At 42.3% G+C, this 26691-nt stretch overlaps 1 protein-coding gene across 4 annotated transcripts in view; it reads right to left on the bottom strand.

Annotated features, from left to right (window-relative positions):
* LOC135514645 (diacylglycerol kinase delta-like) overlaps positions 1–26691 on the bottom strand; it is a 125179-nt gene that overhangs the window by 16324 nt on the left and 82164 nt on the right. For all 4 annotated transcript variants that reach the window (XM_064938108.1, XM_064938109.1, XM_064938110.1 and 1 more), the window contains one exon: positions 24086–24199. In XM_064938108.1, coding sequence (XP_064794180.1) covers positions 24086–24199 — 114 coding nt within the window. The remainder of the gene's footprint in view (positions 1–24085; positions 24200–26691) is intronic.

Here is a 26691-nt window from a genome sequence, read left to right as displayed (position 1 = left end):
AAAAACTGCAAACTAGCTGCATGTTTTATATTTGCATATATCCATAAAAATTATGCCAGCTGATTCATGATTTTGACTGGCTGAGAAAAGCTACCTGCCTGTCTCATCCTGACACGTTCATTACTATGGGACAGCTGGAGATTGAATTTGAATAGTGAAACAATGTTGCAAATGTTGTAGAGGGAGACAGCAAGGTTTATACAACCAAATACATTTAAACTACATTTACATTTAAACTCAGTTCATCACAATTCCTGACATTTAATCCTAGTAAAAATTCCATATTTTAGGTCAGTTAGGATCACCACTTTACTTTTAAGAATGTGAAATGTCAGAATAATAGTAGGGAAAATGATTTCTTAATGCTATTTCTTTTTCAAGCAGAAATTTGCTTCCTGCAACACTAACTCAAAAAAGTTCTGGGACACTGTAAAGTCCATGGAGAATAAGAACACCTCCTCCCAGCTGCCCACTGCACTGAAGATAGGAAACATTGTCACCACTGATAAATCCACCATAATTGAGAATTTCAATAAGCATTTTTCTACAGCTGGCCATGTTTTCCACCTGGCTACTCCTACCCCGGTCAACAGCACTGCACCCCCCACAGCAACTCACCCAAGCCTTCCCCATTTCTCCTTCTCCCAAATCCGTTCAGCTGATGTTCTGAAAGAGCTGCAAAATCTGGACCCCTACAAATCAGCCGGGCTAGACAATCTGGACCCTTTCTTTCTAAAATTATCTGCCGAAATTGTTACCACCCCTATTACTAGCCTGTTCAACCTCCCTTTCGTGTCGTCTGAGATTCCCAAAGATTGGAAAGCAGCTGCGGTCATTCCCCTCTTCAAAGGGGGGGGACACTCTTGACCCAAACTGCTACAGACCTATATCTATCCTACCATGCCTTTCTAAGGTCTTCGAAAGCCAAGTCAACAAACAGATTACCGACCATTTCGAATCTCACCATACCTTCTCTGCTATGCAATCTGGTTTCAGAGCTGGTCATGGGTGCACCTCAGCCACGCTCAAGGTCCTAAACGATATCTTAAACGCCATCGATAAGAAACATTACTGTGCAGCAGTATTCATTGATCTGGCCAAGGCTTTCGACTCTGTCAATCACCACATCCTCATCGGCAGACTCGGCAGACTCGACCGCCTTGGTTTCTCAAATGATTGCCTCGCCTGATTCACCAACTACTTCCCTGATAGAGTTCAGTGTGTCAAATCGGAGGGTCTGCTGTCCAGACCTCTGGCAGTCTCTATGGGGGTGCCACAGGGTTCAATTCTTGGACCAACTCTCTTCTCTGGATACATCAATGAGGTCGCTCTTGCTGCTGGTGAGTCTCTGATCCACCTCTACGCAGACGACACCATTCTGTACACTTCTGGCCCTTCTTTGGACACTGTGTTAACAACCCTCCAGGCAAGCTTCAATGCCATACAACACTCCTTCCGTGGCCTCCAATTGCTCTTAAATACAAGTAAAACTAAATGCATGCTCTTCAACCGATCGCTACCTGCACCTGCCCGCCTGTCCAACATCACTACTCTGGACGGCTCTGACTTAGAATACATGGACAACTACAAATACTTAGGTGTCTGGTTAGACTGTAAACTCTCCTTCCAGACCCATATCAAACATCTCCAATCCAAAGTTAAATCTAGAATTGGCTTTCTATTACGCAACAAAGCATCCTTCACTCATGCTGCCAAACATACCCTTGTAAAACTGACCATCCTACCAATCCTCGACTTTGGCGATGTCATTTACAAAATAGCCTCCAATACCCTACTCAACCAATTGGATGCAGTCTATCACAGTGCAATCCGTTTTGTCACCACAGCCCCATATACTACCCACCATTGCAACCTGTAAGCTCTCGTTGGCTGGCCCTCGCTTCATACTCGTCGCCAAACCCACTGGCTCCATGTCATCTACAAGACCCTGCTAGGTAAAGTCCCCCCTTATCTCAGCTCGCTGGTCACCATAGCATCTCCCACCTGTAGCACACGCTCCAGCAGGTATATCTCTCTAGTCACCCCCAAAACCAATTCTTTCTTTGGCCGCCTCTCCTTCCAGTTCTCTGCTGCCAATGACTGGAACGAACTACAAAAATCTCTGAAACTGGAAACACTTATCTCCCTCACTAGCTTTAAGCACTAACTGTCAGAGCAGCTCACAGATTACTGCACCTGTACATAGCCCACCTATATTTAGCCCAAACAACTACCTCTTTCCCTACTGTATTTAATTAATTAATTAATTTTGCTCCTTTGCATCCCATTATTTCTATTTCTACTTAGCACATTATTCCACTGCAAATCTACCATTCCAGTGTTTTACTTGCTATATTGTATTTACTTTGCCACCATGGCCTTTTTTGCCTTTACCTCCCTTATCTCACCTCATTTGCTCACATCGTATATAGACTTGTTTATACTGTATTGACTGTATGTTTGTTTTACTCCATGTGTAACTCTGTATCGTTGTATATGTCGAACTGCTTTGCTTTATCTTGGCCAGGTCGCAATTGTAAATGAGAACTTGTTCTCAACTTGCCTACCTGGTTAAATAAAGGTGAAATAAAAATAAAATAAAAATTTATTTCAGCTTTTATTTCTTTCATCACATTCCCAGTGGGTCAGAAGTTTACATACACTCAATTAGTATTTAGTAGCATTGCCTTTAAATTGTTTAACTTGGGTCAAACGTTTCGCGTAACCTTCCACAAATTTCCCACAATAAGTTGGGTGAATTTTGGCCCATTCCTCCTGACAGAGCTGGTGTAACGGAGTCAGGTTTGTAGGCCTCCTTGCTCGCACACGCTTTTTTCAGTTCTGCCCACAAATTTTCTATAGGATTATAAATGTATTCATAAATGTATTCACTTGTGCAATTTTCACAAGTATGTGGTTCAGTTTCACAACTCTAAGCAAAAAAATCGAAACAGATTGCCACGACTTCTACCGAAGTCGTTGCCTCTCCTTGTTCGGGCGGTGCTCGGCGGTCGGCGTCACCGGTCTTCCTAGCCATCATCGATCCATTTTTCATTTTCCATTGGTTTTGTCTTGTCTTCCCACACACCTGTTTTCAATCCCATCCATTACCTGTTGTGTATTTAACCCTCTGTTTCCCCTCATGTCTTTGTCAGAGATTGTTTATTGTCAGTGTAGTGTTTATTTGTATAGGTGTGCGACGGGTCTTCGTACCCATATTTGTTTATATTCATTTTTCTTATTAGTGTTATGGAGCATGTTACTTGGACATTTATTAAAAGACTCCATTTTACACTCAGTTTGACTCTCCTGCGCCTGACTTCCCTGCCACCTATACACACGTCTCTGACACAGATCATTAAAATGTCTCGTTTCAAAACTCGCAGCACACGTAAGTACAACAAACAAATTCACAGTCACTTGTTCACGGCACCAAATCACTCTTTCAATTTGGATACATATTCAAATTGAAGTATCTGCTTTTCAAAATAGAATATTGACTTAACTTTTTATATGATTTTATTGTCATTTGAACTTCTTACGGCTAGGGGTTCCCAACATTCCACTGAAAAGGCAGCGCGGGATATTCAAAAATATTTTTGGGAAATATTTAACTTTCACACATTGACAAGTCCAATAAAGCAAATGAAAGATAATGATCTTGTTAACTTCTTCGATATAGGGGGCTCGCTTTTCATTTTTGGATGAAAAACGTTCCCGTATTAAAAACAAGATATTTTGTCACGAAAAGATGCTTGACTATGCATATAACTGATAGCTTTGGAAAGAAAACACTCTGACGTTTCCAAAACTGCAAAGATATTGTCTGTGAGTGCCACAGAACTGATGTTACAGAAAAAACCCAGATAAAACTACAATCAGGAAGTGCCGCATTTTTTGAAACCGCCTCATGGCAATGACTCCTTATATGGCTGTGGAGGAGCTAGGAGTCAGCTTACCTTTTCCACGTTTTCCCCAAGGTGTCTGCAGCATTGTGACGTATTTGTAGGCATATCATTGGAAGATTGACCATAAGAGACTACATTTACCAGGTGGTCGCTTGGTGTCCTCCGTCGCAATTATTGCGTAATCTCCAGCTGCAGTATTTTTCCGTTTTCTTCTGATGAGAAGCCAGCTGCCACCACTGATAGATTATCGAATAGATATGTGAAAAACACCTTGAGGATTGATTCTAAACAACGTTTGCCATGTTTCTGTCGATATTATGGAGCTAATTTGGAAAAAAGTTTGCCGTTGTAAGTGACTGCATTTTCGTTTTTTTTTCTTAGCCAAACGTGATGAACAAAACGGAGCTATTTCTCTTACACAAATAATATTTTTGGAAAAAATGAACATTTGCTATCTAACTGAGAGTCTCGTTATTGAAAACATCCAAAGTTCTTCCAAGGTAAATTAATTTATTTTAATGCTTTTCTTGTTTTTGTGAAAATGTTGCCTGCTGAATGCTAGGCTTAATGCTATGCTAGGCTATCAATACTCTTACACAAATGCTTGTGTAGCTTTGCTTAACCTCTTGAAACTCCCCATCCCGGATCCGGGATTGTGACTAAGCCTCAGGCTCATTAGCATAACGCAACGTTAACGATTTCTGAAAATCGCAAATAAAATTAAAATAATGCGTTTGCTCTCAAGCTTAGCCTTTTCTTAACAACACTGTCATCTCAGATTTTCAAAATATGCTTTTGAACCATAGAAATTGACTAATTTGTGTAAGAGTATGCAAAGCTAGCATAGCATTTTGTGTAGCATGTAGCACGCAACATTTTCACAAAAGCCAGATAACCAAATAAATAAAATCATTTACCTTTGAAGAGCTTCTGATGTTTTCAATGAGGAGACTCCCAGCCACATACCAGTTGCGCAGTGTTTCCTGAAAGCGTCTGTGTGTAGGAGAAATCGTTCCGTTTTCTACATTGCGCCTGGCTACCGAATCGAACCGAAAATGCAGTCCACTACAACGTGAAACTTTTTCCGGATTAACTACATAATATCGACCGAAACATGGCAAACGTTGTTTGGAATCAATCCTCAAGGTGTTTTTTCACATATCTCTTCATTGACATGCAGTTCGTGGAAGCTTGCTTCTCTCTCTGTGCCCCATGGAAAAATACTGGCAGGTGACTTTTGCGCACCAATTTCGGCGCAGGACACCGGGCGGACACGTGGTAAATGTGGTCTCTTATGGTCAATCTTCCAATGATCTGCCTACAAATATGTCACAATGCTGCAGACACCTTGGGGAAACGACAGAAAGGGCAGACTCATTCCTCTTGCGTTCACAGCCATATAAGGAGATCATGAAAGACAGAGCCTCAAAAATCCTTGTCATTTCCTGGATGCCAAGTCATCTTGGTTTTGCCTGAAGCTCACGTTAAAGGGCACGCACAGAGAAGATATTTGTATTTCTGGACACGTCAGAGTGTTTTCTTTCGAACAGTAGCAATTATATGCATAGTCGAGCATCTTTTTGTGACAAAATATCTTGTTTAAAACGGGAACGTTTTTCTTCCAAAAATGAAATAGCGCCACCATAGGTGTAAGAGGTTAAAGCATATTTTGAAAATCTGAGATGACAGTGTTGTTAACAAAAGACTAAGCTTGTGTTTCAATATATTTATTTCATTTCATTTGCGATTTTCATGAATAGGAAACGTTGCGTTATGGAAATGAGCTTGAGGCTATGATTACGCTCCCGGATACTGGATTGCTCGACGCTAGAGGTTAATCTACCCATCGTGTCCGATTTTTAAAATGTTTTACATTGAAAACACAACATATACTTATGTTAGATCACCACCAAATCCAAAAAAACACACAGCCATTTTTCCCAGCCAAAGATAGTCACAAAAGCAGAATTAGAGATAGAATTAATCACTAACCTTTGATAATCTTCATCCGATGACACTCATATGACATCATGTTACACAATACATTTATGTTTTGTTCGATAATATGTAGATTTATATCCACAAATCTCGGTTTACATTGACGCCATGTTCAGAAATGCCTCCAAAATAGCCGGAGTAATTACAGAGAGCTACGTCAGATAACAGAAATACTCATCATAAACTTTGACAAAAGATACATGTTTTACATATAATTAAAGATACACTGGTTCTTAATGCAACCGCCGTGTCAGATTTGTTTTAAATGTTATGAAAAAAGCATAACACGCAATAATCTAAAAAGGCGCTAAGAAGTAACAATATTTCTCCGCCATGGTGGAGTCAACAGAAATACGAAATTACATCATCAATATTTCCGTACCTTTGATCTTTCATCAGAATGCAGTGCAAGGAGTCCTAGTTCCACAATAAATTGTTGTTTTGTTCCATAATGTCCATTACTAGTGTAATTAACTGCTTTTGCTTAGCACGGTTAGTTCACATGTCTAAAAGCTGGCGCTGGTCCAGGCGAACTCGGACTAAACCTTCAAAAAGTTATATTCCAGGTCGAATAAACTGGTAAAACTAAGTAGAATCAATCTTCAGCATGTTATTTTCATAAATATATCCAATAACAATATCATTCGTTTTTGTCTACAGAGTCATGGAACGCAGGCGTTATCAACAGAAATGTGCGCAACCAGGCATTCTGACAGACCAGTGACTCATTCTCCTCCCATCCGGTCATACATCACACTAGAGGCTTCATTCCACGTTCTACTGACTGTTGACATCTAGTGGAAGGAAGTGCGAACAGATCCATATCTTGTTTGGATGTGGATAGGCAATGACTTGAAATTCGACCAGCCCTAGAATTTCCACTTCCTGTTTGGAAGTTTGCCTGCCCTATGAGTTTTGTTATACTCACAGACATAATTCAAACAGTTTTAGAAACTTCAGAGTGTTGTCTATCCAATAGTAATAATATGAATGAATATATTAGCATCTAGGACAGAGTAGGATGCAGTTCACTATGGGCACGCAATTCATCCAAAGTGAAAATACAATTAACGATTGGTTCTTGAATTAAAAGTCGCATCATACTGCGATATAGCGTGCGGTATACAGTTGTCATGACGTTGGCCTGGGGGTAGGTTTATGACAGTCATAAATACCTCTTCCCCCCTTTTTCCTCTCTCTACCCTACTGAGGTTACATTTGCAAAACCCTTGGTTAACATAGAGATTCTGGGAACGTCAGAAGGTGGGGGGGGGGAAATGAACTATATTCTGGTAATCCGACCAATGGAACATGGTACTCTACAGTGGAAAGTCTACACACCAAAGTTATCGGATTCAAATGGAATTGTTGTTCAATGTTTGAATATTAAATTATTTGTGATGGGATGAAATGTGATTTTAGCTTCTGAAATGTGAGATGTGGGTTGTCATAAGATAGGGCTGCTCAATCATTGTGAAGGGACATGGGCTATAAAACACGCCCTTTTCTCCCTTACTATATAAGCCCTTGACGACAATATAACTTTCTGTTCCGAGGATGTAGGACGACGGTCCTATGCCAGAATGGTTCAGATCATAACTACAGAACGAAGCCATCATCAGTGTGAGCTTTTGTTGCGAATGGTATGAACTTTGAACTCTTATTCACTACAGAAGTGATACCTCCTAGATGTTGAGTAAGCAACAGCAGATGCAAATGCAGGTTAGGAAGGAACAGACAGAGTATCCCGTCTACCACACAATGACGTTACCACAACGTATCCAATTGAGAGACATTCTTCAAAGGACTCGGTTTGGCAACACGGCCTTCCATCTACCACCAACCTACCGAAGCTCAGCTCAGAGTAAATAAATACTGTATTTATGATAGCATAGCTTCTCCCTGTGTCCCTCAGTCTTCCCGCTCTTTCACTCTAACCCAGCCCCTTTTCCTTTGTGTAACAAGCTGTCATATCTGTTCCGCTCGCTAGGGACGTTTTCCTTTATGACGTAATTTGTAATCAAGTTATGATTTAATTATGTGTATGTGTAATTCTGTGTGATTAGTTAGGTATTTAGTACATAAATGATAAACCCAATTTTGTATTGCCAATTCAAATTGTTAGCCAGGGTTCGTGCAGATATCTGAAAGTTGTAAATTCTTGGTTGAGACTGAATTAAGAAGACGATTAATATTGACTGCTATTGATGTAAAATATTACTAGGTCTTTAAGAGTTTATTCGGAAGATAACAGCTCTATAAATATTATTTTGTGGTGCCCGACTCTCTAGTTAATTACATTTACATGATTAGCTCAATCAGATGATAATAATTACGGAGAAATTATTTAATAGAACAGCATGTCATATATCACTTAATCTGGCATAGCCAAAGACACGACACAGTGGTACGGTACAGTGTGTTACAGTGCTTGCCGTTAATGTTTGTTCAAATCATCAGAGGGTATCTTTGAGCAAATCTACTACATTTATTAAAATCAGGGTATTGTCACGACTCCGACCGAAGGACACTCCCCTTCCCGTTCGGGTGGCGCTTGGCGGTCGTCGTCGCCGGCCTACTAGCTGCCACTGATTATTTCCTCCCCCTCCTTATGTGTTTATTGAGTGCACCTGTTTTGAGTTAGGTAGTTAGTAGTAAGGCTTTATTAGTCAGCCGGCCCGCCTGGTTCCTTGTGCGGGATTAATTATTGTGACCGTCCGTTTGGTGTACTTGTGTGCACGTCTATGGGTTTTGTGTTTTCCCATTTTGTGGGGTTTTTCTGGACAGTTTAAGTCCCCCTGTTTGGGGCATTTGTTTGTTTATTACGCCCTGTGTTTTCGTGGGGGTTGGCTTATGTTCGCCGTTTCTCTGTGCATTAAAATAGCACTCCCCTGAACTCTATGCTTCCTGCGCCTGACTCCTCACCCACTACACTCAGACCGTTACAGGTATTTGAAGCCGAACAGATGCAATCATGAATGCATGCCATGCAATCATGAATACACTTCATGATTCAAATTCAATTGAATTCCTCTACTCTACCTAAAACATCCGTTAATACAATCCGTGTTAGTGCTTGATTTTCTGCAAACATAATTTGACAGCTGCAGTTTGAGATTATATATAAAAAAGAAAATACATTTTACAGTAGCCTATGTAGGCCTATATCCTACTGTACTAAAACATCCGTTAATACATGTCCTTCAAAAATAGAAATCTATTTGGATGGTTAAAAGCTGACATTTGGTCGTTTCTAACTCAAATTTTCCATTCTCTGTTCTTTTGTTGATATTATATCTGGGCCTTTATTTACGATTATTATTGTTTTAAAGAATGTATTTTATTTTTTCCCCTGAAGAACACAAACCATTCACACCAACCCCTCATTCAAATTAGTTTTGGTCACCAATTAGCTATTATGAGAGTATTGGTTGGCTATTGTCCAATTTAATGGCTCATCAAGGTGTGAACTTGTGACCAATGTCCATCACTGCTGTAAGCCCAGTAGTTCATTCTAAAAAATAAAAACACAGCGTCTACAGTAGTAGTAATACAGTGCATTTGGAAGGTGTGCAGACCCCTTGACTTTTTCAACATGTTGTTACGTTACAGCCTTATCCTAAAATGGATAAAATAAAACATGTTCCTCATCAATCTACACACAACACCCCATAATGACAAAGCGAAAACAGGTTTTTAGAAATGTTTGCAAATGTATACAAATTTAAAACAGAAATACCTTATTGACATAAGTATTCAGACCTTTACCTATGAGACTCTAAATTGAGCTCAACGCATCCGGTTTACATTGATTACATTTTTTAAAACTATTTTAGCTTTGTCATTATGGGGTATTGCGCGTATATTAATTAAGATTTAAAAACTTTATTTTATTTTTTAGAACAGTGTGACGTAGAAGTCCGTCACTGGCCGCGGGCAGCATTTGGTACTTTAACGCACGCACACCTTCATCACTCCTCCCTGCTCCCCTATCAGATAAGTTAACAATGTGGGTCGACACACATTAACTTCTGTCTTAGTACATACATTTCACAATTGTCAGTGTTCATATTTAATATAAGCAATATTTATTATACTTATCTATGTTGTGGATGAGCGCGTTGTTTGTTTGTTTGTTTGTTCTATCTGCTGATTGATCATTTGTTTTCCTTCTTTTTACATTCTTTCTTCAATATAATCATTCTTCATTAATTCAGAAGGTTAAAACCTCGCTCCTACCCTCGCTCAGAGGGTAGGAGTACAAATGGTGTGGACTGACAATAAAAAAATAAATAGGATACTTGTGCCTTTCAGCAGATTACATAAACAAAGGAGTGAGTGTGTTTGGAGAGGTGTTATTCACCACAGCGTGGGGCAGTGGGACAGTTTCTTGTGCAAAACTGCAGATAATATAAGGCCAACTATTTTGAAAGAACACTTGGGGATATTGATTTTCTCTATCACTTCAGATGCAAAACTCGCCTTAGAAACAAGCAAACAGACTACTCTTCACCTGGTAATTGTGTGGTTTCAAAGGAAAAAGCGTCACCTACAGCTGTATTTTTGGTGTCGGAGAGAAGACGGCATACTTTTCCTGCACAGGAATTTGCAGAAGTTTGAGTAAATAAACTGTTTTCAAGTTATTGTTTCAGTAGCTTTATTTGTTGGCTAATTCAGGCTTTCATCATAAACTATAACCCTATATGGCCTGCGTAAGGTTAATTCATGCAGGAAAGAGGAATTAATAGCATATTGTCAGGAGTCATGAAAACAATTTTGGTTTGGTTTGGTTAGCTAACATGATATGAAAGATGCAGCAACACCAGATCAACAGTATCAGCTTTTTGGCCACTTGCCCTGGTTCCTAGAGGGAGGTGGACTGCAGTGTGAAGGGATGCAGGATTGTGGAATCACTGTATCATAGGGGACTTTTCCATTCTATTGCTGAGGTGTGGTGGTCTTACTGGCGCAGAAGCATCACCCAGGTGGGTGCTACATTTCAGTAGTGGATGATACAGACTACCTACAGAGGATCAGCTGTGAACATCGAAGACGATGAGGTGCCCAATGTGGCACTTTGTGGCCTGTTCGTCAGATGTTTCTAACTCCCTGCCTTGCTGTTCCATTGATGCTCCCACCGCTCATGATACTACCTTTCCAAACTGCCCATCATCTAAAGCTGTGGAAGACCGTCACCCAAGAACTGCCTGATCCCTAATTTGTTATTTTTGAAACGACAGATTCTACTTGTAATGAAAAGCCCTATATAAAATTAAAATATTCTAATAATAATAAATACATTATTATTACTATTATGTGCATAAATGAGGCCCATACAGATGACTTGCCTAATGTTTTTTCCTGACTGTACTCTTTCATTCAGTTTCTTCTTTACATCAGCAAAGAATGACTCTTGTGTTTCAGAAACTCACTTTATATACACTTTGGGCTATCGCTCTTTCCACACTGTGGTAAATAAACCCAGCTTGTTATTTTATAATTAATTATTTAGTTTTTTAGAGGGAGAGAAACAAAAAGCTTTATCAGCATTTTAATTCCCTCTTGCGATAGTCTGGCACAATGACGGAATGACGCAATTCGCCACAATCTGCCACCATCTACCTCAAACGCGCCGCAGCAAAAGCTCAAAACTTTAAATTGCGGAATCACTATATCGCTTAAATCAACTGCTGAAAACGGATAACTCCTGATCCAAAGGTATGTATTGCTTTGTTAACGTACTGTATATACAATGAGCATACAAAACATTTAAGGACACCTGCTCCTTCCCTGACAGACTGTCCAGGTGAATACAAGTGAAAGCTATCTCTTATTGATGTCACTTGTTAAATCCACTTCAATCAGTGTAGATGAAGGGGAGGAGACAGGTTAAATAAGGATCTTTAAGCCTGGAGACAATTGAGACATGGATTGAGACACGGATTGTGTAGGTGTGCCATTCAGAGGGTGTCGTATCAATATGTTTGGACCATGACAGTAGCTAAGATGTGGAGAAGTCTGTCCATAAAAAAGTACTGCTCTGCCTTCTAACAACACTACCAACAAGGCAGGTCCTACAGGCCCTGGTTTTGTCGCACCTGGACTACTGTTCAGTCGTTTGGTCAGGTGCCACTTGCAGTTGGCTCAGAACAGGGCAGCAAGGCTGGCCCTTAAATGTACACAGAGAGCTAACATTAATGACATGCATGTCAATCTCTCATTGCTCAAAGTGGAAAAGAGATTTACTTCCTCATTACTTATTTTTGTAAGAGGTGTTGATAAGCTGACGGTACCGAGCGGTCTATTTAAAATACTAGCACACAGCTCGGACACACATGCACACCCCACAAGACATGCCACCAGAGGTCTCTTCACAGTCTCCAAGTCCAGAAAAGACTATGGGAGGTGCACAGTACTACACAGATAGAGCCATGACTACATGGAACTCTGTTCCACATCCACAAGCAGTAGAATTAGATTTAAAAAGCAGGTAAAGAAATACACCTTATGGAACAGGGGGAAGTAACACAAACATAGGCACAGACACATGCATACCCACACATGATAACATACGCACAAGTACACATGGATTTTGCGTTGTAGATATGTGGTAGTGGAGCATGGGCCTGTGGGCACACACTTAGTGTGTTGTGAATTCTGTAATGAATGTATTGTAATGTTTTTAAAATTGTATAACTGCCTTAATTTTGCCAGACCCCAAGAAGAGTAGCTACTGCCTTGGCAGCAGCTAATGGGGATCCATATTAAATACAAATACTAGAAAAAATATAGAAGTGCCTTTGAACAGACTAAGATAGTAGGCAATGCTCCCTCTAAGCTGCGTGCGTGCAGTAACCCCAAGACTGCTGCGCAGCTCCACCGGGACTGCCGTGCAGAAGAAATATCAGCCACTTAGAGAAACACGAGATTTAACTTCACTCAACTTTCTGGAGCAGTGGTCACCAACCGGTCGATCGCCAAACATTTCTGTAAAAAAGCCACTGGCCAATCAGATGGCTCAGATTACTGTGTCTGCAGTAACATAGCAGGCATAAAAGAAATCTACAGCAAAGTTGATACTGTGAGATTTCAACATGTTTAAAACCATGACTAGAGAGAGACCGTCAACAAACACAGCAAAGAGCTGCTGTTTTTATGACTGAGTTCATGTTTAACTTCTTACTCAGCACTATCAACACTTTCTATTCAATAATTTTATAAGCCATAAAATGTGCATTCTTCCTATTTCAACTCTGCACTACAACAAGCACTGCAGCAGTAATGAATGAGTAAGAAAGTATATGGAATGGGTTCTGACTCCTGAATTTGAAATATTGAGTGCCATAGTCTGATTTCTAAACCAGAAGTTAATGGTTATCTGTAGGAGGAATCACATGGTTTCAGGCAATGATAAGGTTGGAGAGATGTGGTTTAGTGAAGAATGGGGGCCGAGGTCAGGTCAGATCACTTTCAGGGAGAAGGAACAGTTTATTGTTCGCATCGCTTAACTTCTGCCGAGCAATAAAGTTTGAGAGAAGGAGGAAAATTCACCAATTTAATTGGTCATGTTAAAAAAACCTGAGTGGTAGATCTCGGCTTGCATTTTAACTAAGAAAGTGATCTTGACTCAGGAAAGTTTGGTGACCAATGTTCTAGAGTTTTCCCTGTTAACACTATCCACGTTACCCTTTGCTGTAGCAATTGTGATCGAATCAACTCAATATTAGCCACTTTCAATGCAACATACAGGAACAAAACTAACTAACTAGATTTTGTTTTAGGCACAACACATTGGAGTAAGAATGCATTAGCACGCACGACTCAGCCCGTACTCTACACAGACCGGTAAACTGGACTTTGTTTACAGAATGAGCAGTCGTGAGTAGATACACTTGTTTTGAGATCAAAGCGAGAGCTGCATGTAGCCAGGTGTGCACATTTTGTTAATATCCTTTGCTAGTTAGTAAGTTACGAGCCCAGTTAAAGATAGTTTGTAGTCAGCAATAGGGGAGTGATTGCTTCCTACAAGAGCACAAAACATGTACATTTCTAGACTTTGAAAAGTGAGTCAGTTAAAAAGCTTTTTTTTTGCTTAAAGGGGAGGTGTTCTATTTTGAGACAGGCTTGAATAAGCTAAGTAGCCAATAGGCAGAGGGTAGCATAATTTGTCTGATTCTCTGTAATAATGATATGTGAATAATAGTATATTTTATTTTGTAAAGTGGTTTCATGCATCAAACATTTTGCTTATTTGGCCAATGTTAAAACTTTAACAAAGTGGGTATAGCCTCAGTGTTCACAATAAACGTGCTCTGGAAATTGCACAGAATTTTCACAACGTTCAAGTTTGCACTCAGCAGACCTGACATTTGCTCAATGACAAATCAAATTAGAGGGAACATTGATAGTAGGTGCCAAGCGCACTGGTTTGTGTCAAGAACTGCAGCGCTCATGCGTTTTGCACGCTAAAGTGTCTCCCGTGTGTATCAAGAATAGTCCAGCACCCAAAGGACATCCAGCTGACTTGAAACAACTGTGGGACGCATTGGAGTTAATTTGGCCAGCATCCGTGTGGAACGCTTTCGACACTTTGTTGAGTCCATGCCCTGACGAATTGAGGCTATTCTGAGGGCAAAGGGGGTGCAACTCAATATTAGGTGTTCCTAATGTTTGGTATACTCAGTGTAGTTTGATATCTGCTGAACCCTGAAATTCTATATTTTTACCTCAAATGTATCAATTTGGCATCAATTACAGTGGGGCAGGCAAAAAACGTATTTAGTCAGCCACCAATTGTGCAAGTTCTCCCACTTAAAAAGATGAGAGAGGCCTGTAATTTTCATCATAGGTACACTTGAGAAAATGAGAAACAAAATCCAGAAAATCACATTGTAGGATTTTTAATGAATTTATTTGCAAATTATGGTGGAAAATAAGTATTTGGTCACCTACAAACAAGCAAGATTTCTGGCTCTCACAGACCTGTAACTTCTTCTTTAAGAGGCTCCTCTGTCCTCCACTCGTTATCTGTATTAATGGCACCTGTTTGAACTTGTTATCAGTATAAAAGACACCTGTCCACAACCTCAAACAGACCAAAGAGCTGTCAAAGGACACCAGAAACAAAATTGTAGACCTGCACCAGGCTGGGAAGACTGAATCTGCAATAGGTAAGCAGCTTAGTTTGAAGAAATCAACTGTGGGAGCAATTATTAGGAAATGGAAGACATACAAGACCACTGATAATCTCCCTCCATCTGGGGCTCCACGCAAGATCTCACCCCGTGGGGTCAAAATTATCACAAGAACGGTGAGCAAAAATCCCAGAACCACACGGGGGGACCTAGTGAATGACCTGCAGAGAGCTGGGACCAAAGTAACAAAGCCTACCATCAGTAACACACTACGCCGGCAGGGACTCAAATCCTGCAGTGCCAGACGTGTCCCCCTGCTTAAGCCAGTACATGTCCAGGCCCGTCTGAAGTTTGCTAGAGAGCATTTGGATGATCCAGAAGAAGATTGGGAGAATGTCATATGGTCAGACTAAACCAAAATATTACTTTTTGGTAAAAACTCAACTCGTCATGTTTGGAGGACAAAGAATGCTGAGTTGCATCCAAAGAACACCATACCTACTGTGAAGCATGGGGGTGGAAACATCATGCCTTGGGGCTGTTTTTCTGCAAAGGGACCAGGACGACTGATTCGTGTAAAGGAAAGAATGAATGGGGCCATGTATCGTGAGATTTTGAGTGAAAACCTCCTTCCATCAGCAAGGGCATTGAAGATGAAACGTGGCTGGGTCTTTCAGCATGACAATGATCCCAAACACACCGCCCGGGCAACGAAGGAGTGGCTTCGTAAGAAGCATTTCAAGGTCCTGGAGTGGCCTAGCCAGTCTCCAGATCTCAAGCCCATAGAAAGTCTTTGGAGGGAGTTGAAAGTCCGTGTTGCCCAGCAACAGCCCCAAAACATCACTGCTCTAGAGGAGATCTGCATGGAGGAATGGGCCAAAATACCAAATCAAATCAAAATCAAATTTTATTTGTCACATACACATGGTTAGCAGATGTTAATGCGAGTGTAGCGAAATGCTTGAAAATTGCAGCAACAGTGTGTGAAAACCTTGTGAAGACTTACAGAAAACGTTTGACCTCTGTCATTGCCAACAAAGGGTATATAACAAAGTATTGAGATAAACTTTTGTTATTGACCAAATACTTATTTGCCACCATAATTTGCAAATAAATTCATAAAAAATCCTACAATGTGATTTTCTGGATTTCTTTTTCTAATTTTGTCTGTCATAGTTGAAGTGTACCTATGATGAAAATTACAGGTCTCTCTCATCTTTTTAAGTGGGAGAACTTGCACAATTGGTGGCTGACTAAATACTTTTTTGCCCAACTGTATGTTGGCAGGTAAAACCAAATGATATATGAATGTGGCTTCAAGCAGAGAGACAGGTAATACTGTATCAGTTGACAAGTCACGTCGAAAAGGTGATCTTGTACAATGTTGGATGCAGCAGAATTGGCATACCACACCATGCTACATTTTTAGTTGCTTAGCTCCAGGTAAATGCTACAATTCTTCAGCCATTCCTGGACCTGTGACCAAAACTGAGCTACATATGGACAGTGTTGTTGTCATGTCTTATTATGTCTGTTCCTGTCCTTTCTCTTCACTCTGTCTCTCTCTGCTGGTCTTATTAAGTTACCTTCTCTGTCTCTCCTTCTTCAGCTGTTCTACATCTCCCCTAACTAGCTCATTCATCCTTTCCCACCTGTTCTCTCTTTCTCCTCTGATTAGGTCTCTATTTCTCTCTCTGTTCCTGCTACTTTCAGTGTCAGATTCTTGTTTGTGTTTTTCATGCCAGAAGCAAGCTATCGTCTCGTTTGCTTCCACCTTGTCCTATCCTGTCGGAGTCGGCCTGGCAGGTGCATCCTGCACTATACAACGTCGGAAGAGGATTTATGCCATTCCTGTTTTTTCATTAAAGAACTCTGTTTTCTGTTAAAACCGCTTTTGGGTCTTCACTCAAGTACATAACAGAAGAATCTGACCAAGAATGGACCCAGCGGCTCCGGACCCTTTTCACTCCGCCGTCGAGATCCAGGGAGCGATGCTAGGCAGACACGAGGAGGAATTGTCTGCTGCTCGACATGCCGTTGAGACCCTGGCCGTCCAAGTCTCCGACCTCACAAGACAGGTTCACCAACTCCACCTCGATCCACCGCCCACTTCCAGGGTTTCCGAGTCTCCGGAGCCCAGGATCAACCGCCGTGTTACTCTGGGGAGCCCACTGAGTGCCGCTCATTCCTCACTCAGTGTGATGTGGTGTTCTCTCTCCAGCCCAACACTTACTCCAGGAGCGCAGCCCGCATCGCCTACGTCATTTCTCTCCTTACCGGACGGGCGCGTGAGTGGGGCACGGCAATCTGGGAGGCGAGGGCTGAGTGTATTAACCAGTATCAGGACTTTAAGGAGGAGATGATACGGGTTTTTGACCGTTCTGTTTTTGGGGAGGAGGCTTCCAGGGCCCTGTCTTCCCTATGTCAGGGGAATCGATCCATAACGGATTATTCTATTGAGTTTCGCACTCTCGCTGCCTCTAGTGACTGGAACGAGCCGGCTTTGCTCGCTCGTTTTCTGGAGGGTCTCCTCGTCGAGGTTAAGGATGAGATCCTCTCCCGGGAGGTTCCTTCCAGTTTGGACTCCTTAATAGCTCTCGCTATTCGCATAGAGCGACGGTTTGATCTTCGTCGCCGAGCTCGTGGAAAGGAGTTCGCGTTCTCCGTTGCTCCCCTCTCCACATCACTGCCACCTGCCGCATCACTGCCACCCTCCTCCGCCGGCTCGGATGCTGAGTCTATGCAGCTGGGGGGTATCCGCATCTCGGCCAAGGAGAAGGAACGGAGAATCACCAATCGCCTCTGTCTCTACTGCGGCTCCGCTGGTCATTTTGTCACCTCATGCCCAGTAAAAGCCAGAGCTCATCAGTAAGAGGAGGGCTACTGGTGAGCGCAACTACTCAGGTCTCTCCTTCAAGATCATGCACTACCTTTCCGGTCCATCTCCGCTGGCCCGGTTCATCTGCTTCCTGCAGTGCCTTGATAGACTCTGGGGCGGAGGGCTGTTTTATGGACGAGACCTGGGCTCGGGAACATGACATTCCTCTCAGACAGTTAGGGAGCCCACGGCCTTGTTCGCTTTAGATGGTAGTTCTCTCCCCAAGATTCAGCGTGAGACGCTGCCTTTAACCCTCACTGTCTCTGGTAATCATAGCGAAACCATTTCTTTTTTAATTTTTCGTTCACCTTTTACACCTGTTGTTTTGGGTCATCCCTGGCTAGTGCGCCATAACCCTTCTATTAATTGGTCTAGTAATACTATCCTATCCTGGAATGTTTCTTGTCATGTGACCTGTTTAATGTCTGCTATCCCTCCTGTTTCCTCTGTCTCTTCTTCACAGGAGGAGCCTGGCGATTTGACAGGGGTGCCGGAGGAGTATCACGATCTGCGCACGGTGTTCAGTCGTTCCAAGGCCACTTCTCTCCCTCCACACCGGTCGTATGACTGTAGTATTGATCTCCTTCCGGGAACTACTCCCCCGGGGTAGATTATACTCTCTGTCGGCTCCCGAACGTAAGGCTCTCGAGGATTATTTGTCTGTTTCGCCGACGCCGGTACCATAGTCTCCTCCTCCTCTCCCGCCGGAGCGGGGGTTTTTTTTGTTCAGAAGAAGGACGGGTCCCTGCGCCCATGCGTGGATTATCGAGGGCTGAATGACATAACAGTTAAGAATCGTTATCCGCTTCCTCTTATGTCTTCAGCCTTCGAGATCCTGCAGGGAGCCAGGTTTTTCACCAAATTGGACCTTCGTAACGCCTACCATCTCGTGCGCATCAGGGAGGGGGACGAGTGGAAGACGGCGTTTAACACTCCGTTAGGGCACTTTGAATACCGGGTTCTTCCTTTCGGCCTCGTTAACGCTCCAGCTGTCTTTCAGGAACTAGTTAACGACGTCCTGAGAGACATGCTGAACATTTTTGTTTTCGTTTACATGGACGATATCCTGATTTTTTCACTGTCTCTCCCGATTCATGTTCAGCACGTGCGACGCGTCCTCCAGCGCCTTTTGGAGAACTGTCTTTATGTGAAGGCTGAGAAGTGCACTTTTCATGCCGCCTCTGTCCCTTTTCTCGGTTCCGTTATTTCCGCTGAGGGCATTAAGATGGATCCCGCTAAGGTCCAGGCTGTCATTGATTGGCCCGTTCCTAAGTCACGCGTCGAGCTGCAGCGCTTTCTGGGCTTCGCTAATTTCTATCGTCGTTTCATCCGTAATTTCGGTCAGGTGGCAGCTCCCCTCACAGCCCTTACTTCTGTTAAGACGTGCTTTAAGTGGTCCGTTTCCGCCCAGGGAGCTTTTGATCTTCTTAAGAATCGTTTTACATCCGCACCTATTCTTGTTACACCTGACATCTCTAGACAGTTTGTTGTTGAGGTTGACGCGTCAGAGGTGGGCGTGGGAGCCATTCTTTCTCAGCGCTCTCTCTCTGACGGCAAGGTCCATCCTTGCGCGTTTTTCTCTCATCGCTTATCGCCGTCAGAACGTAACTATGATGTTGGTAATCGCGAACTGCTCGCCATCCGCTTAGCCCTAGGCGAATGGCGACAGTGGTTGGAGGGGCGACCGTTCCTTTTGTCGTTTGGACTGACCATAGGAACCTTGAGTACATCCGTTCAGCCAAACGACTTAATGCGCGTCAGGCTCGTTGGGCTCTGTTTTTCGCTCGTTTCGAGTTTGTTATTTCTTATCGTCCGGGCTCAAAAACACCAAACCTGATGCTTTATCTCGTCTCTTCAGTTCTTCTGAGGTCTCCACCGACCCCGAGGGGATTCTCCCTGAGGGGCGTGTTGTCGGGTTGACTGTCTGGGGAATTGAGAGGCAGGTAAAGCAAGCACTCGCTCACACTCCGTCGCCGCGAGCTTGTCCTAGGAACCTTCTGTTCGTTCCCGTTCCTACTCGTCCGGCCGTTCTTCAGTGGGCCCACTCTGCCAAGTTAGCCGGCCACCCCGGCGTTCGGGGTACGCTCGCTTCCATTCGCCAGCGTTTCTGGTGGCCCACTCGGGAACGTGACGCGCGTCGATTTGTCGCTGCTTGTTCGGTCTGCGCGCAGACTAAATCTGGGAACTCTCCTCCTGCCGGCCGTCTCAGACCGCTTCCCATTCCCTCTCGACCGTGGTCTCACATCGCTTTAGATTTTATCACCGGACTGCCTTCATCAGCGGGGAAGACAGTTATTCTTACGGTTGTCGATAGATTCTCTAAGGCGGCTCATTTCATTCCTCTCGCTAAGCTCCCTTCTGCTAAGGAGACGGCTCAGATCATTATCGAGAATGTTTTCCGAATTCATGGCCTTCCGTCAGACGTCGTTTCAGACAGAGGCCCGCAGTTCACGTCTCAATTTTGGAGGGAGTTTTGCCGTTTGATTGGGGCTTCCGTCAGTCTCTCGTCCGGCTTTCATCCCCAGTCTAACGGTCAAGCCGAACGGGCCAATCAGACTGTTGGTCGCATTTTACGCAGTCTTTCTTTTCGTAACCCTGCGTCTTGGTCAGAACAGCTCCCCTGGGCAGAGTACGCCCACAACTCGCTTCCTTCGTCTGCTACCGGTCTATCTCCTTTTCAGAGTAGCCTCGGGTACCAGCCTCCGCTGTTCTCATCTCAGCTCGCCGAGTCCTGCGTCCCCTCCGCTCAGGCTTTTGTCCAGCGTTGCGAGCGCACCTGGAAGGGGGTCAGGTCGGCACTTTGCCGTAATAGGGCGCAGACTGTGAGGGCCGCTAATAAGCGTAGGACCAAGAGTCCTAGATATTGTTGCGGTCAGAGAGTATGGCTCTCCACTCAGAACCTTCCCCTTAAGACAGCTTCTCGCAAGTTGGCCCCGCGGTTCATTGGTCCGTTCCGTATTTCTCAGGTCATTAATCCTGTCGCAGTGCGACTTCTTCTCCAGCTATCTTCGTCGCGTTCACCCGGTCTTCCATGTCTCCTGTGTTAAGCCCGTTCTTCGCGCCCCCGCTCGTCCCTCCCCCCATCCTTGTCGAGGGCGCACCTATCTACAGGGTTCGTAAGATTTTGGACATGCGCCCTCGGGGCCGTGGTCATCAGTACCTAGTGGATTGGGAGGGGTACGGTCCTGAGGAGAGGAGTTGGGTTCCCTCTCGGGACGTGCTGGACCGTTCGCTGATCGATGATTTCCTCCGTTGCCGCCAGGTTTCCTCCTCGAGTGCGCCAGGAGGCGCTCGGTGAGTGGGGGGGTACTGTCATGTCTTATTATGTCTGTTCCTGTCCTTTCTCTTCACTCTGTCTCTCTCTGCTGGTCTTATTAGGTTACCTTCTCTGTCTCTCCTTCTTCAGCTGTTCTACATCTCCCCTAACTAGCTCATTCATCCTTTCCCACCTGTTCTCTCTTTCTCCTCTGATTAGGTCTCTATTTCTCTCTCTGTTCCTGCTACTTTCAGTGTCAGATTCTTGTTTGTGTTTTTCATGCCAGAAGCAAGCTATCGTCTCGTTTGCTTCCACCTTGTCCTATCCTGTCGGAGTCGGCCTGGCAGGTGCATCCTGCACTATACAACGTCGGAAGAGGATTTATGCCATTCCTGTTTTTTCATTAAAGAACTCTGTTTTCTGTTAAAACCGCTTTTGGGTCTTCACTCAAGTACATAACAGTTGTTTTGCGTATCAATTCATAACCCATCTGCCACGGAATCGAACATTTCTTCCCAACTATTTTGGAATCTATATGGCACATCTGTCTCATTTTTGGTCCTTAAATGAAACTGGTATAATTTTATTCATCACAATTTTCTTTAACCAATTTAGGTCTTTAACTTCTTATGGCTGCAGGAGCACTATTGAGAAGCTCGGATGAAAGGTGCCCAGAGTAAATGGCCTGCTCCTCAGTCTCATTTGCTAATATATGCATATTATTATTAGTACTGGATAGAAAAACACTCTGACGTTTCTGAAACTGTTTGAATGATGTCTGTGAGTATAACAGAACTCATATGGCAGGCAAAAACCTGAGAAGGAATCCAAACAGGAAGTGAGAAATCTGAGGCTGGTATATTTTCAAACCATTCCCCTTTGAAATCCCTGTTAGATATGAATGAAGATTCTGCTGTGAAGTGGGGCTGAATAAGAACAGAATGCATCAGACTACTGGCAGAGTGCCAGTTCTAGGTCACGCGCAAAGCAAATGATATCTTCCTGCGTTCTGTTCATCCTCTAGACACAAAGCAATTCTCTGGTTGGAACTATTGAAGCTATATGTTAAAAACATCCTAATGAGATTGATTACGTAGTTAGTTTGAAATGTTTCTTCGACATGTAATATAACTTTTTGAAGTTTTTGTCCGAAGAAACTGTCGACCAGCTCCAGTGTTTGGATAGGTGTACCAAACGCGCTAACAAAAGTAGCTAATTGGACATAAATAATGGACATTATCAAACAAATCAAGCATTTATTGTGGACCTGGGATTCCTGGGAGACTTTCTGATGAAGATAATCAAAGGTAAGGGAATATTTAGCATGTCATTTAGGGTTATAGTTGACTCCAACACGGCGGCTATGCGACTATTATTCTGATTTTTTTGAAATCTGACACAGCGGTTGCATTAAAGAGAGGTATATCTATAATTCCATGTGTATAACATCCATGTGTATAACATCATCTACATTTATGATGAGTATTTCTGTTGAATCGATGTGGCTATGCAAAATCACTGGATGTTTTTGGAACTAGTGAATGTAACGCGCCACTGTAAACTCCGATTTTTTTATATAAATATGAACTTTATCAAACACAACATACATGTATTGTGTAACACGAAGTCCTATGAGTGTCATCTGATGAAGATTATCAAAGGTTAGTGATTAATTTTATATCTATTTGTGCTTTTTTTTCTCTCTTTGGCTGGTAAAATTGGCTGTGTATTTTAGTGAGTTGTTGGTGACCTAACATATTCGTTTGTGGTGCTTTCCCTGTAAATCCTATTTGAAATCGGACACTGTGGTGGGATTAACAACAAGACTACCTTGAAAACCATATAAGATACATGTATGTTTGAGGAATTTTAATTATGAGATTTATGTTCTTTTGAATATGGCGCCCTGTACTTTCACTGGTTGTTGTCATATCGCTCTTGTTAACGGGATTGCAGCCATAATGCAGGGCCGACAGACAAGTTCCTTACTTTTTCCCCCTTCACTTGCCTCTTCCATTTTTGTGGTAATGCTGCAATTACTTGGTTGTAATTTTGGGTAGAGCATACATTTCCATTTATTTGTGTTAGCTCCATGTGTGACATAACTCCACCAGTTCTATTTATGATCTAATTTACAAATATTATAACTTTTTGTAAATGTATTTTTATTTTATTTTAAATAACGTTTTATATCAATTAGTATACTTGAGTTTAATCACAATATTTGTTGTATTATTTCTTCTGTCTTTTCTGGTGGATTAAACTGAAATTGCAACCAACTTTTTATGGCTTGTTAAAAAAATAACTATATTTTTGAGATAATTTTGTTTTCAAATAACCGAAAGTGAGCGGCTGTAATCTGAATAATGGGAAAAGGGGCCATTCTTGAACATCGGATGAGACATTCTTACTAATTTGCAAGAGAACCAGATTGGTTTAAGTATAACTTTTGTATGACTGACGCCTTTAGTGAAAGGTCTAATGCTTTAATATTTAATCATTTCTGCACTCCGAATTTGTTAGGTGTAGGCAAAACCATAAGCAAATAGGTCAACTGTGATGTGACTAAAGAGATAAATCAGGCAGAATTTTCCACAAATAGACAGCTATTTTCCTTCCCATGGCAGCAAGATCTTATCTACTTTTGCTAATTTTCTATTAAAATGTATTGGAGTGAGATTATTTCTTGCTTTCGGGATATGTATACTGAGTACGTCCACATCCCCGTCAGAAAACTTTATTGGTAAACTACACGGTAATGTAAAATATGTCTTTTCTTGTGTTCGAATACATAATATTTATCGCAATTTGGTTTTAATCCAGAGAGGTTTGAAAAAGTATCTAGATCCTCTATGAGGATGTGGAGGGATTCCACACTCTCAAGAGTTTGTGAAAATGTTGTGTGTGTTACCTGTGCGATACGGTGGTGCTGCAGGTTGATGACTCTGGACACAGCCATTTGAATGCTGCCAAACACCGCCACCACCTCCAGGATCTTATCGTCAAAGGACGGCGCCGTGAACGTCTGCAGGGATGAGGACATGTCATTTTTTACATAAACTGATTGTACAAAACATTAGGAACACCTTCCTAATATTGAGTCATTGGGGCATGAGCTCTACAAGGCCCATGTTGACTCCAATGCTTCCCATAGTTGTGTCAAGTTGGCTGGATGTCCTTTGGGTGGTGGACCATTCTTGATACACAAAGGAAACTTTTGAGCACTCAAACCGTTGTGCCTGGCACCTGCTACCATACCCCACTCAAAGGCACTTGAATATTTTGTCTTTTGCACATTCACCATCTGAATGGCACACATACACAATCCATGTCTCAAGGCTTAAAAGTATATATTATTACCCGTCTCCCCCTTCATCTACACTGACTGAAGTGGATTTTTCACCTGGATTCACCTGGTCAGTCGGTGTCATAGAAAGAGCAGGTGTTTCATATGTTTTGTAGACTAAGTGTAAATTCCAAATATACAGTGCCTTGCGAAAGTATTCGGCCCCCTTGAACTTTGCGACCTTTTGCCACATTTCAGGCTTCAAACATAAAGATAAAAACTGTATTTTTTGTGAAGAATCAACAACAAGTGGGACACAATCATGAAGTGGAACGACATTTATTGGATATTTCAAACTTTTTTAACATATCAAAAACTGAAAAATTGGGCGTGCAAAGTTATTCAGCCCCTTTACTTTCAGTGCAGCAAACTCTCTCCTGAAGTTCAGTGAGGATCTCTGAATGATCCAATGTTGACCTAAATCACTAATGATGATAAATACAATCCACCTGTGTGTAATCAAGTCTCCGTATAAATGCACCTGCACTGTGATAGTCTCAGAGGTCTGTTAAAAGCACAGAGAGCATCATGAAGAACAAGGAACACACGAGGCAGGTCCGAGATACTGTTGTGAAGAAGTTTAAAGCCGGATTTGGATACAAAAAGATTTCCCAAGCTTTAAACATCCCAAGGAGCACTGTGCAAGCGATAATATTGAAATGGAAGGAGTATCAGACCACTGCAAATCTACCAAGACCTGGCCCTCCCTGTAAACTTTCAGCTCATACAAGGAGAAGACTGATCAGAGATGCAGCCAAGAGGCCCATGATCACTCTGGATGAACTGCAGAGATCTACAGCTGAGGTGGGAGACTCTGTCCATAGGACAACAATCAGTCGTATATTGCACAAATCTGGCCTTTATGGAAGAGTGGCAAGAAGAAAGCCATTTCTTAAAGATATCCATAAAAAGTGTTGTTTAAAGTTTGCCACAAGCCACCTGGGAGACACATGTGGAAGAAGGTGCTCTGGTCAGATGAAACCAAAATTGAACTTTTTGGCAACAATGCAAAACGTTATGTCTGGCGTAAAAGCAACACAGCTCATCACCCTGAACACACCATACCCACTGTCAAACATGGTGGTGGCAGCATCATGGTTTGGGCCTGCTTTTCTTCACCAGTGACAGGGAAGATGGTTAAAATTGATGGGAAGATGGATGGAGCCAAATACAGGACCATTCTGGAAGAAAACCTGATGGAGTCTGCAAAAGACCTGAGACTGGGACGGAGATTTGTCTTCCAACAAGACAATGATCCAAAACAAAAAGCAAAATCTACAATGGAATTGTTCAAAAATAAACATATCCAGGTGTTAGAATGGCCAAGTCAAAGTCCAGACCTGAATCCAATCGAGAATCTGTGGAAAGAAAAGAAAACTGCTGTTCACAAATGTTCTCCATCCAACCTCACTGAGCTCGAGCTGTTTTGCAAGGAGGAATGGGAAAAAGATTCAGTCTCTCGATGTGCAAAACTGATAGAGACATACCCCAAGCGACTTACTGCTGTAATCGCAGCAAAAGGTGGCGCTAAAAGTATTAACTTAAGGGGGCTGAATAATTTTGCACGCCCAATTTTTCATTTTTTGATTTGTTCAAAAAGTTTGAAATATCCAAAAAATGTCGTTCCACTTCATGATTGTGTCCCACTTGTTGTTGATTCTTCACAAAAAAATACAGTTTTATATCTTTATGTTTGAAGCCTGAAATGTGGCAAAAGTTTGCAAAGTTCAAGGGGGCCGAATACTTTCGCAAGGCACTGTATTGTGCAGAGCTGTGGTCAAGTGGCAACACCCCTCTGCACATGTCACATATACAGTGCCTTCAGAAAGTATTCACACCCCTTGACCTATTCAAAACATTGTTGTGTTACAGCCTGAATTTAAAATAGATTAAATTGAGGTTGTATCACTGGCTTACACACACAATACCCCATACATGGAATTTTGTTTTTAGACTTTTATTCAAATTAATAAAAACTAAAAGCTGAAATGTCTTGAGTCAATAAGTATTCAAACCCTTTGTTATGGCAAGCCTAAATAAGTGCACACTGTGTGCAATAATAGTGTATAACATGAATGACTACCTCATCTCTGTACCCCACACATACAATAATCCCTCAGTCGAGCAGTGAATTTCAAACAAAGATTAAATTACAAAGACCAGGGAGGTTT

Source organism: Oncorhynchus masou, chromosome 26 (assembly GCF_036934945.1).
Source record: "Oncorhynchus masou masou isolate Uvic2021 chromosome 26, UVic_Omas_1.1, whole genome shotgun sequence".
Classification (NCBI taxonomy): Eukaryota; Metazoa; Chordata; class Actinopteri; order Salmoniformes; family Salmonidae; genus Oncorhynchus; species Oncorhynchus masou.
The sequence above is the reverse complement of the archived record's forward strand: the minus strand, read 5'-3'. Positions and strand labels throughout refer to the sequence as shown.